This window comes from Salmo salar, chromosome 22, assembly GCF_965601325.2.
Source record: "Salmo salar chromosome 22, fSalSal1, whole genome shotgun sequence".
Taxonomy (NCBI): domain Eukaryota; kingdom Metazoa; phylum Chordata; class Actinopteri; order Salmoniformes; family Salmonidae; genus Salmo; species Salmo salar.
In genome coordinates this window covers 8,184,213-8,197,102 of record NC_138312.1, presented here as the reverse complement: position 1 = coordinate 8,197,102, position 12,890 = coordinate 8,184,213, and the positions used below count along the sequence as shown (strand labels likewise).

The 12,890-nt window shown below is 42.3% G+C and overlaps 1 protein-coding gene across 1 annotated transcript in view; it reads left to right on the top strand.

Annotated features, from left to right (window-relative positions):
* Nucleotides 1–4,200, top strand: part of p38a (mitogen activated protein kinase p38a) — a 37,892-nt gene extending 33,692 nt beyond the window's left edge. Inside the window, exons 8-12 of the mRNA NM_001123698.1 lie at nt 1,289–1,360; nt 2,442–2,521; nt 3,588–3,666; nt 3,771–3,944; nt 4,081–4,200. Of these exons, the coding sequence (NP_001117170.1) occupies nt 1,289–1,360; nt 2,442–2,521; nt 3,588–3,666; nt 3,771–3,944; nt 4,081–4,148 (473 nt within the window). The 3' untranslated portion in view covers nt 4,149–4,200. The remainder of the gene's footprint in view (nt 1–1,288; nt 1,361–2,441; nt 2,522–3,587; nt 3,667–3,770; nt 3,945–4,080) is intronic.
* The last annotated feature ends 8,690 nt before the right edge of the window (nt 4,201–12,890 follow it).

Sequence of the window (12,890 nt, the reverse complement as noted above, 5' to 3'; positions counted from 1 at the left end):
ATCTGCTATCTGGATTTGGGTGAAGGAGAAGCTGGGGAGGCTTGGGCAAGTAGCTGTGGGGGGTGCGGAGCTGTTTGTTGGGATAGCCAGGAGGAAAGCATGGCCAGCCGTAGAGAGATGCTTATTGAAATTCTCGATTATCGTGGATTTATCGGTGGTGACAGTGTTTCCTAGCCTCAGTGCAGTGGGCAGCTGGGAGGAGGTTCTATTTTTCTCCATGGACTTTTCAGTGTCCCAAAACGTTCTGGAGTTAGAGCTATAGGATGCAAATTTCTGTATGAAAAAGCTAGTTGAAATTTCTACCATCTCTGCAGCACTCCACTAATCAGGCCTTTATGGTAGAGTGGGCAGACGGAAGCCACTCCTCAGTAAAAGACACATGACAGCCCGCTTGGAGTTTTCCAAAAGGCACCTAAAGGACTCTGAGACCATGAGAAACAAAATTCTCTGTTCTGATGAAACCAAGATTGAACTCTTTGGCCCTAATGCCAAGCGTCACGTCTAGAGGAAACCTAGCACCATCCCTACGGTGAAGCATGGTGGTGGCAGCATCATACTGTGGGGATGTTTTTAAACGGTAGGGACTAGGAGACTAGTCAGGATCGAGGGAAAGATGAACAGAGCAAAGTACAGAGAGATCCTTGATTAAAACCTGCTCCAGAGTGCTCAGGATCTCCGACTGGGGGCGAAGGATCACCTTCCACAAGGACAACAACCCTAAGCACACAGTCAAGACAATGCAGAAGTGGGTTTTGAGAGGATCTGCAGAGAAGAATGAGAAGAATGGGAGAAACTCCTCAAATACAGGTGTACCAAGCTTGTAGCGTTATACCCAAGAAGATTCGAGGCTGTAATCGCTGCCAAAGGTGCTTCAACTAAGTACTGAGTAAAGTGTCTGAAAACTTATGTAAATGTTATATTTCAGTTTTTTATTTGTAATAAATTTGCCAACATTTCAAAAAAACGTATTGCTTTGTCATTATGGGGTATTGTGTGTAGATTGATGAGAAAAAAACGGTTTAATCCATTTTAGAATAAGGCTGTAATGTAACAAAATGTTGAAAAAGTGAAGGGAGCTGAATACTTTCCGAATCCACTGTATATTAGTCTATCTCTGCAATATGACCGGTATGACCTATAAGTAATATACTGTATATTCTATAGGCCAGGTTTTATTGTATTTTTTTACATCCCCCAAAATAGTTTTGCAGGTGTAAATGGTCATACCAAATAATTTTAGGGATATGTGTTTCTAGCTGAACACTAAGTGTTGTTTTTGTTGTTGTAGTTGACATCTGGTCGGTGGGCTGCATCATGGCGGAGCTGCTAACCGGAAGGACGTTATTCCCCGGCACCGACCGTATCCTTTCACTGTCGTCTTGGTGACATAGAAAAGTGTAGCACTTGTTGTCATGGCCCAATTCCATATTGACCCCTATCCACTACACCCAGTTGTGTGCATTTAGCTAAATAACTAACTACATGCATGGGTAAACCAGGTAGTATATGTCTTAGGTTCTCATAGAAGTATCCCTCCTCCTACTTCTCCATCTTTCCCTCTTACTTTTCCCTACCCTCCCTTCTACCATCCTTCCATCCCATCCCTCAGTTTTCCCTTGATGTTGGTATGGTATAGACATTGGTCAGTTGAAGCTTATAATGCTCCTCATGCGAACCCCGGAACCTGAGCTCTTGATGAAAAATCTCCTGAGTCTGTGAGTGTTCTGTCGTGTTAGACCATGTTCTGTTCCACTCTGCCCTCGCCCGTCTGCCTGCCTGCGTTTGGGTGTGCCTCTGCGTTCTATAACAACCTCCTTATTGAGCTGCTACTACTATACTCTCTTCCTGTCATTATATAGCCACTGTAACTCAACACCACTTCCTGTGTACTTTTATTTACCTTTGTTTAAGCAAGTCAGTTAAGAACAAATTGTTATTTTCAATGACGGCCTAGGAACAGTGGGTTAACTGCCTTGTTCAGGGGCAGAACGACAGATTTGTACCTTGTCAGCTCGGGGATTTGAACTTGTAACCTTGCGGTTACTAGTCCAACACTCTAACACTCTAACCACTAGGCTACACTGCCGCCCCATGTACTTACAGCTACATGGGCTGCTGTTTCAGAAGCCAAGAGAACCTTGACCTAGTTGTTATTGAGTAAAGCTGCCCCCTTGAGACCTCTCATCTTGGGTTGCTCTGTTCTTCTGACACTCGTTCCTCTGGCTGTGTTCTAAAAGCATGTTGTTGTGTCTCTATTCAATAATACCTCATACAGCATGTCAACTTTTACCCTTCACTCTCATCCCCTTATCTCTCCCCCCCCCCCCCCCCCTTCTCCCCACGAAACAAAATTATTTAGTTTAGGGACACTTTGACATCCCTGTGATCCTCTCACCTGTGTGACAGTATGACCTATGACCCTTGACCCTGGGCTGCTGTAGATATTAACCAGCTGCAGCAGATCATGAGGCTGACAGGAACGCCCCCGGCCTCTGTCATTAGCCGGATGCCCAGCCACGAGGTGAGACACTATGAGATGTCCTTCCCAGGGTCGCCCAAATTATAAATGCAACAAGTACTGATATTGTATCATATAATAGCACTCACAGTTTTCCAGGAAAACAAAAATGTAGACTTTTCTGGTCGTTGACTTATATTTTAGATACTATTTATACAGAAAATGCATATAAAACTGTATGAACTGTATTTATGATTGTATGACAGTATTTTAGGTTAAATTCTATTACACAATTTCTGATATCACATGTCTTACTTTATTTTCCTGCATAAGTAAAATCAGGATTATGCCTCTACTGCCATTCTTTCCGATTAGACTGGTTTGGATTTCTCCCTGACCAATATGGCTACCCCATCCTGGAATTTTGAGCGTTTATGACATAGCCCCTCTAGTAATTTAATAGGATCTCTATGATGCCCCCAGTCTTTTGTTAGGCCCTACAGAGCTCTTCCAACCCTCCCCTACTCTCTGCACCCGACTGCTTTTTGTCTGACATGCATCTCTGACGTAATCTCACCACTTTCCAGAGTGCTTTGCAATCCCTAATTCCTGACTAGTTTTTTCTGGCCTTGCCCCTCTGTGATCTGGAGTGTTCTGATAGTATATGATGTGTTTGGTTGTTGTGTACAGGGGTGCTCTTCCAAACTACAGCTCCAGACTACAGAATTCTTCATAACCCTTTAGATGTGCTCTATGGGATTCCTATCTTGAGATCTGGGGCCATTTATCAAGCGTCTCAGAGTAGGCGTGCTGATCTAGGATCAGGTTCCCCCTGTCTGTCCATGTAATCCTATTCATTGTGATGTAAAAGGCTAAACTGATCTTAAATCGGCACTCCTACACTGAGACGCTTGATACATTCGTACACAGGGCATGTAACTCAGTCTCCTATTGGCATCAATGCGTGATTTACACATTCTGATCTCAAGTTAGGATTCGAGCCCTAAGTGTACAGAAATAATCTGTCTTCACTGCCGACATGTGGTATCGCTTGATTTCAGAAGCAGTTCAAGTGTTGTGTGTTCCCCGTCCAGTGTGTGATGAACAGTTCTGTGTATCTCTCTAACAGGCCAGAAACTACATTAACTCCCTTCCCCAGATGCCCAAGAGGAACTTTGCTGATGTGTTCATTGGCGCTAACCCACTAGGTAATAATGGGGTAGTCTGTCTAGTGTCTCACAAACACACACATTCACACTGTCTAAACAGACACTCCGTTTACATTCTCTCTCTCTCTCTTTCCCCCTTCCAGCGGTGGATCTGTTAGAGAAGATGTTGGTTCTGGACACTGATAAGCGGATCACAGCGTCAGAGGCCCTGGCCCACCCCTACTTCTCCCAGTACCACGACCCAGACGATGAACCAGAGTCTGAGCCATACGACCAGAGCTTTGAGAGCCGTCAGCTGGAGATAGAGGAGTGGAAAAGTATGTGACGGGGGGAGAGAGGGAAATGGCTCCGTGTGGAGGGAGGATGATAAAATAATTTAGGTTTAACATAACATGATACTCGCACTAAACTGATGTCTACTCTGGCCACTTCTGATCGCTATCTTTCTCTCAGGGTTGACCTATGAGGAGGTTTGCAGCTTCGAGACCCCGCCATTCGACGGAGACGAGATGGAGTCCTGAGGGAACTAGGGTGACGTCGTTGATAATCTCGCCTTCTTTTCCTTCTCTTATGGAATTGTGTTGAGGAGGAAGTGGCATGTAGACCTTGACCTCGGGCCAGTTATGCGTTTCCTCCCCTAATGGTTTACGTTAGGATCTGGGAGTAGGTTGAGCTTATCTTAGATCAGAATTTAGAGGCAACTTCCTCCCAGAGCACACAACCTTGTGTGAGGACTATCAACTCTCCGGACTATTTAACAAACAAACAGGAAACCACGACATTCAAGTGCCTGCCGTCGTTCATTTCTGGGGTCACTCTCGGGTTAGAGATCAAGGGTTAAAGGAGACCGACCCAACCCTCCCGCTTGCTGTATTATATTATATTGTCTATGTTTTGGTCTCTGGGCCGAACTGAGGAAATTACTTTGTAATATTGTATCTACTGTTTGTGTGTTTAGAATATCTGTTAAGTTAGCTTCAGATTTTTACATTATTTGCTAAAAAGTATCTTATTTAATAAATTCCTGGAAAAGGTGCTCAGTTCAATATGGCAAAAACAATCAACCACATTATTTCATTTAACAAACCACTGGTACCTTCAAACATTTATTTATGATTTTAGGTTAGTAGTGTATAGCCAAATGTTATTTTACGTCCTTTTGGATCGAATTCGGTAGGAAACCCAACCGTGTAAATCACCTCTGCCCTTCTATGACAAACCTTCTGTCTCCACAGTCAAACTGTACGCTGTTGTTATGCCTGCCAGTGTTTTACATATGTAAATAAGGCTGCACTCTTGTAAATAAATGGTACTATGCACACAGTAATACTGCCTAGAAGTCACTATTATAATAGAGCACATAGCATCGCCCACCCTTTGCGCACTGATTTAGAACACTGCCCCTAGTGACAGGAACCGTTTAGGAATGACTGGCAGGTTCCATGCCCAATCAGGTGGATTCATCTCAGCATGGCGTGTCCCTTATGAGAATGAGGATACAACCTTTTGATGTCCATCTTTTCTCTCTAATTCAATCACACAGAAAGAGAGAGGGGGTAGAGGACTGGGGAGTTTGTTTTTGCTTATCCTGCCCCTTTTAACTTATTTAATCTCTTTTTTTCTTCTACCCTTCTCTCTGTTTTTATTTCACTCCATCTTTATATCATTGCCTCCTCGAACACTCGTTACGCTGTCCTGTCCTCTGTTCTGTGTCTAGTCTATTAGAAGTGAGGGGAGAGATGTCACTGTCACAAAATGTTATTTGATAGAATGTATTTAAAATCCTCCATCCCCAAGTCACAAGATGCATGATGAAATCAGAATGTGGTTTCCCTAGCATCTATAGTGTATGCGCTATGTAGGACTTCAAGGTTGAGTCGGAGAGAAGCTCCCCCATAGCTATAGATATAGAGTACCAAACTTGGACATAAAGCTCCAAGGTGTGTGTGTGCGTGTGTGCAATTCTTTCAATCTTGCAACTCTTTGAGAATGTTTTACCCAATGATGTATACAGTCCCAGTCAAAAGTTTGGACACGCCTACTCATTCAAGGTTCTCTCTTTATTTTTACTATTTTCTACATTGTAGAATAATAGTGAAGACATCAAAACTATGAAATAACACATATGGAATCATGTAGTAACCAAAAAAATATGTATTTTAGATTTTTCAAATGAGTCACTTTTTGCCTTGATGACAGCTTTCCTCACTCTTGGCGTTCTCTCAAACAGCTTCGTAAGGAATGCTGTTCCAACAGTCTTGAAGGACTTACCACATATTCTGAGCACTTGTTGGCTGCTTTACCTTCACTCTGCGGTCCAACTCATCCCAAACCATCTCAATTGGGTTGAGGTCGGGTGATTGTGGAGACCAGGTCATCTGATGCAGCACTTCATCACTCTTCTTGGTAAATTACTTACACAGCCTGGAGGTGTGCTTTGGGTCATTGTCCTGTTGAAAATCAAATGATAGTCCCACTAAGCACAAACCAGATGGGATGGCGTATATTTTCATGTAATGTTTCAAGTACAAAAATACTTGTCGATTACTATAATGTAAAGCTGGAGAAGTTAATGCGTGATCCCATAATGTTTTCAATATTGCTGACCAATTTAAGATCAATCTGATGTGAACTTACTCCCCCATGAAGCCAGTAAAAATATAGCAATATCAATAAATTACTCTTAGTACAATACACCTAGGAACTGGTCATTTTAGTATACATCATGTCGTGTAGTAGGCTAGCTGCTGAACCAGTGTCTGGGCAGAGGAGACGATGAATATGACCAGTCTCCTCACTAGCACAGTTAGCTACCATTTATTTTCCCAGTGGACAGCTTTGCAAGCGTTATAATGTCAGAATACGTTCATTATATTCCGCAAATATGGAGTTTCGCTGAGCAACTATTGTCATTTACTGCAGTCATGCCCGGTAAGTACTTCCAAAAAAGGTATACATTCAAATGTAGAATCAAACGAGAAAAAAAGCCTTTTCTCTGGAAATTATCTATGTATTGTTTTTGACCACGTGTGCATGCGCCAAATACACCTTTTCGGGAACATACATTTGAAAAAAGAACATCACAATTTGTTGAGTCTGGAGACAAATAGCAAAGAAGTCTCAGGCAGTATTTCAAATATCTAAATATAGTGTAACCTACCAATCAATGCATATCAATTGCCGTGGAGGTCACAATCTTACAATGTTGCAGTCCAGAAAAGAGCTTTACCATCTATGCCCAAAGCCTGGGCCTCTGATGAAGACTGAAGAACTGTTAACCATGCTTCAGTATTCCTCCTTCTCTCTAGGAGCATTTGTGTTCCCAGGCCCCATAGGCACATCTAAAGGATCCCACTCTGGTCCCCAACGTAGCTGACCGATGTAGAGAGAGACAAGTGCCTTAGCAGAATGCAATCTACATTTTGTGTGGTTCAGAGACGATAACTCTATATAATCTGTGGCAAAAGCCTGGGCTCCTGACGGGTACAATATATTTCTTCCCACTGCATGTTACAATAGTAAAATAACTTTTGTCAGCTGTTAAACTGATTCTACATTGAATTTAGCATTTGAGACAAAAGTGAGAGACGATAATGAATGAAGATGCTCAAACCAGCACGTGTATCTGTAGTGGGTGTGCTTCAACTCTAAAATGCACTAGACTGTGTAAGACAAAATCCACAAAGAAAAGACAATATGACATATGTGGTCCCAATGTCAAAATAGTGACGGCAGGGCTAGTTCAAACTGCTGTAGAATGGTTCTCCTCACAGGTGAGTGAATCAGCCCATGCTTGGCGAACAGCACTTGATTGATATCTCAAATCAAATTTTATTGGTCACATACACATGGTTAGCAGATGTTATTGCAAGTGTAGCGAAATGCTTGTGCTTCTAGTTCCGACAGTGCAGCAATATCAACAAGTAATCTAACAATTCCACAACTACCTAATATACACATACAGCTAAGTAAAGGATAGAATAAGAATATGTACATATAAATATATGGATGAGCAATGACTGAGCGGAATAGGCAAGATGCAATAGATGGTATAAAATACAGTATATACACATGAGATGAGTAATGCAAGATATGTAAACATCATTAAAAAGTGGCATTAATTAATAGTGACTAGTGATACATTTGTTAGAGTGGCCAATGATTTCAAGTCTATATGTATGCAGCAAACTCTGTTAGTGACTGTTTAACAGTCTGACGGCCTTGAGGTAGAAGCTATTTTTCAGTCTCTCGGTCCCAGCTTTGATGCACCTGTACTGACCTCGCCTTCTGGATGGTAGCGGGGTGAACAGGCAGTGGCTCGGGTGGTTGTTGTCCTTGATGATCTTTTTGGCCTTCCTGTGACATCGGGTGATGTAGGTGTCCTGGAGGACAGGCAGTTTGCCCCGGTGATGCGTTGTGCAGACCGCACCACCATCTGGAGAACCCTGCAGTTGTGGGCGGTGCCGTTGCCGTACCAGGCGGTGATACAGCCCGAAAGGATGCTCTCAATTGTGCATCTGTAAAAGTATGTGAGGGTTTTAGGTGAGAAGCCAAATTTCTTCAGCCTCCTGAGGTTGAAGTGGCACTGTTGCGCCTTCTTCACAACACTGTCTGTGTGGGTGGACCATTTGCTGTTTCCTGAAGTCCAGGTTGTTTTCCTGACACCACACTCCGAGTGCCCTCACCTCCTCCCTATAGGCTGTCTCGTCATTGTTGGTGATCAAGCCTACTATTGTGTCGTCTGCAAACTTGATAATCGAGTTGGAGGCGTGCATGGCCACGCAGTCATGGGTGAACAGGGAGTACAGGAGGGGGCTGAGCACGCACACTTGTGGGGCCCCAGTGTTGAGGATCAGTGAAGTGGAGATGTTTCCTACCTTCACCACCTGGGGGCGGCCCTTCAGGAGGTCCAGGACCCAATCGCACAGGGCGGGGTTGGGACCCAGGGCCTCAAGCTTAATGATGAGCTTGGAGGGTACTATGGTGTTGAATGCTGAGCTGTAGTCAATGAACAGCATTCTTACATAGGTATTCCTCTTGTCCAGATGGGATTGGGCAGTGTGCATTGTGATGGCGATTGCATCGTCTGTGGACCTTTTGGGGCGGTATGCAAATTGCAGTGGGTCTAGGCTGACAGGAAAGGTGGAGGTGATATGATCCTTGACTAGTCTCTCAAAGCACTTCATGATGACAGAAGTGAGTACTATGGGGCGATAGTCATTCAGTTCAGTTACCTTTGCCTTCTTGGGTACAGGAACAATGGTGGCCATCTTGAAGCATGTGGGGATAGCAGACTGGGATTGGGAGAGTTTGAATATGTCCGGAAACACACCACCCAGCTGGTCTGCGCATGCTCTGAGGACGCGGCTAGGGATGCCGTCTGGGTCAGCAGCCTTGCGAGGGTTGACACGTTTAAATGTCTCACTCTTGTCGGCCACGGAGAAGGAGAGCCCACAGTCCTTGCTAGCGGGCCACGTCGGTGGCACTGTGTTAACCTCAAAGCGGGCAAAGAAGGTGTTTAGTTTGTCTGGAAGCAAGACGTCGGTGTCCGACGTCTTGCTGGTTGTAGTGCTGGTTAAGTTGACGTCACTCTGCTATCCAATAGTTCTTCCCGGCTGTATGTAATAACACAAGATTTTCTGGGCTAACAATGTAAGAAATAATCCATTTAAAATATTTTTATTTTTTTAAAGGACTAGAAGCCGAGGCGACCCTCTCTGTCGGCGCCATCTTGCATCTTTCTATATTCTGGGAGCAGGACACAGGAGAGCTGAATAGATCATGTGAGACAAAAGTGAGACAATAATTAATAAAATAAAGGAGTTTGAGCTAGAAAATGAACATCCTCACAGTCTGAGGCCACCTGTTCTGCAATCATCCTACTCCAACTATTGACAGGTGTCGTGTCTTTGGCTATGTCGTATTAAGTGGTATGACATGCTATTCTATAAAATCCTTTCTCTGTAATTAATATTACCTGATTGAGCTAATCATTTAAATGTAATTAACTAGAAAGTCGGGGCACCACGAAAGAGTGTTTATACAGCTGTTATCTTCCGAATAAACTCTTAAAGACCTAGTAATATTTTACATCAATATTAATCGTCACCTTATTTCAGTCTTATCTGAAAGTTGTAAATTCTTGGTTATCTTCACGAACCCTGGCTAACAAGTTGAATCAGCAATACAAAATTGGGTTTAATTATTTATTTACTAAATACCTAACTAATCACACAGAATTACATATACACAGAATGCAAATTATGTCATACAGAAAACGTCCCTGGTGGACGGAACCTGTATGATGGCTTGTTACATAAAGAGAGGGGGTTGGGCTTGAATGAAAGAGCGGGAAGACTGAGGAACAAAGGGAGAAGCTGTGCTATCGTAAATACAGTATCTTATGCATTCTAAATTACCGCCCATTTGGAAAAGGAAAATGCAATAAATATTTACTCTGAGCTGCGCTTCGGTAGGTTGGTCGTAGATGCTGGCCGTGTTGGCCAACAGAGATCTTCCTGTCCTCGGAAGAATGTCTCTGGTGGTAAATTGGATACGTTGTATCTTCGTTGTGTGTTAGACTGGGTACGTCGTCCGTCCTTTCCTAGCCCACGTTTACAGCTGCTGTTGCTAACTCAACGGCTAGGATGTCTCACTTCTTTAGTGAATAAGAGTTCAAAGTTCATACCATTCAAACCAAAGCTCACGCTGAGGTTGGCTTAGTTCTGTAGTTGACATGTTAGTCCTTTTTAACGTATGGACCATCGTCCTATCGTCCTCAGAACAGAAGGTTACATTTTTGTCAAGGGCTTATATAGTGGAGGGAGAGAAGGGTGTGTTTCATAGTTTATAACCCATGTCTCTTCACAGGGGCGGGCCACTGATTGAGCAGGGCTCTAACCTTATGAAAACCCAATTCTCTCATTTGGAAGCTAAAATTACATTTAATCTTTTCACAAATAGCTTCATATTCAAACATTTAAATTGCACAACAATTCCATGTGAATCTGATAACTAGAATGTGTAGACTTTCCCAGATACCGTGTATGTCGTCCTGTCATCAGTCATAATGTCTCAGGTGACAACCGAACTGACATCCATACTCATTAAGTACCAACGCATATTTTCAACTGGTTCTATTACCGAAATATGGTTCCTTTCCCCCCACTTGTTTGATGTTCCCAGACTCTCTATGTTTAACAAAGGCTATTCAATAGTCCTTCAGTAGAGTCAGAGAGAGAGGGAAGGGAGAAAGGTATTTATGGGGGGGGGGGGGGGGGGGGGGTCATAAACCTTACCCACATGCCAACGTCATGACACAGGGATAATGTGCCATTTCTTATTTGTCAGTATGAATTACATTTGTGGGTCCTGCCTTGATGGCTGTATTAGATTTACAATGCTTGTCCTATAGATTTTATAGTATTAAATTATTACTGATAGCTAAAACGCTCCTTGTCCCAGAATGACATGCTAGCTAGTGATTAAGCTATGTGCTCTGGACTGGGAGTCCTCCCCCAGGAATATTTTACTTTTTTAACGCTAATTTCTTGCAATTCTACGTATTTTGACATTTCTTAAGCCTATGACCAGGGTGACTTTCTTTTTTTACCACAGGTTAGATGTATTCAGGATGCTTTGAACAATAAATGAACACGCACAATTCAATTACTTTGTTACTTTGAGATTTGGGGGGGGATGAAATTTAAAGTGTCCTAAAATCTTAAAACAATTGAATTGGGTGGTTTGACACTTTTATTAAGGCAGTAATTAAATGAGATAGGGAGACAGGCAAATTCTAGAAACAGTGGGATGGTTGGAAGCAGGGATTGATCTCTCTTCTCAGGTGAAAGTTCTATGTGATGTGTTGGGAAGTGTTACCACTACACAGGAATTTTTTTATATTAATGATTGATATAGCAGAGGGTAACCAAATCATAGATGGCAGTCTCCTTGTCCATAGACTGCTTTCAACGTAAGGACACTAACATTTTGTAATTTGGGTGAACTATCTCTTTTAAAAATGGAAGAAAATCCTGCTTGCTCTCCAGGAGGGTTGGCCATGCCTGATCTATGTTTCTTAAGTGCTGGGTGTTTTGGAAATGTTCTTCTTATAACAATAAAGTTTTTCAAAATAACCCAACCTTGAAGAAAAATGGAATGAATATCAGTATTCATGTAGTTTATGCCTACTAGTTGAAGATCCTGGCCATCATCTTACTCTACATAGACAAAATATGATGCGTTTGAGTTGTGAGTCCCCCTAAAAAGTCTAATTATATTTGATTCCTGGAGCATTTCCAATGCTTATTTGTGTGACTAATTCAAAACTGTCGACATACCAAATTTCAAATATGTGATTACAATGGCAAAATTGGGAAGAAGTGGAATAATAAAATAACTGTGGTGAATAACAGTAGTGTTCTTGCTGCCAAGCATAGTAATTACCCTGTATTTTAGACCATTAAGAATGATCATTGTTCCACTGATCAGACTAAATAAAGTAAATAGAGTATAAACTCTCCTGAAGGCAAGATTCCATAAATCTAACCCAACACCTTAACCAAATATTTTTTCTATTTATTGTCCCCCCTCTACAATCAAATGTACACTTCTGGGTTCACAATCTGTTGACAAAATCATTTTAATAGTTACAAATCAGGTCACCCTACCAAACTTCCCTGCTAAAACATACTGTATGTCTGTCTGCTGCCTTTTCGTTGTCACAGCCTCAATGCCAATCAACAAACGAGGGGACTAATGCAAATGTGGATTAAATTGACTTTAGTACATGCTGTCAAAAGGCTGCATTCTACAATAGGGACGGGAGTAACATCAACCTCATTTTGTTGACAGCATTGTGCAATAAACAGCCCTACCGTGCTGCTCTTTTTACAGTTTTATAAACTCAGCAGAGAACATTCTCTCTTACGCCCTCTTCCAAATGGTAGCTATAAATGCAGAGGATGCGTACAGTGTAACAATCTGATGAAGTGTGAATATTTCTGCCACCCACATACAGGAAAACGGTTCCAAACAAATTACATTATTACGTGTTCCACCACCCATGATATTTACATTATTAAAATGTCCATGTGGGCTTTGCTATGTAGGTCAAACCTCTCGTTCTCTCAAACAGAGAATCAGTGAACATTAAAGTTCAATCAGGAGAAACGACAGGGATTATCCAGTCGCAGTACATTCTAATGACCTAAAACATGACATTTCTACCTTTAGATTTTGTGGCATAGAGAAAGATATCA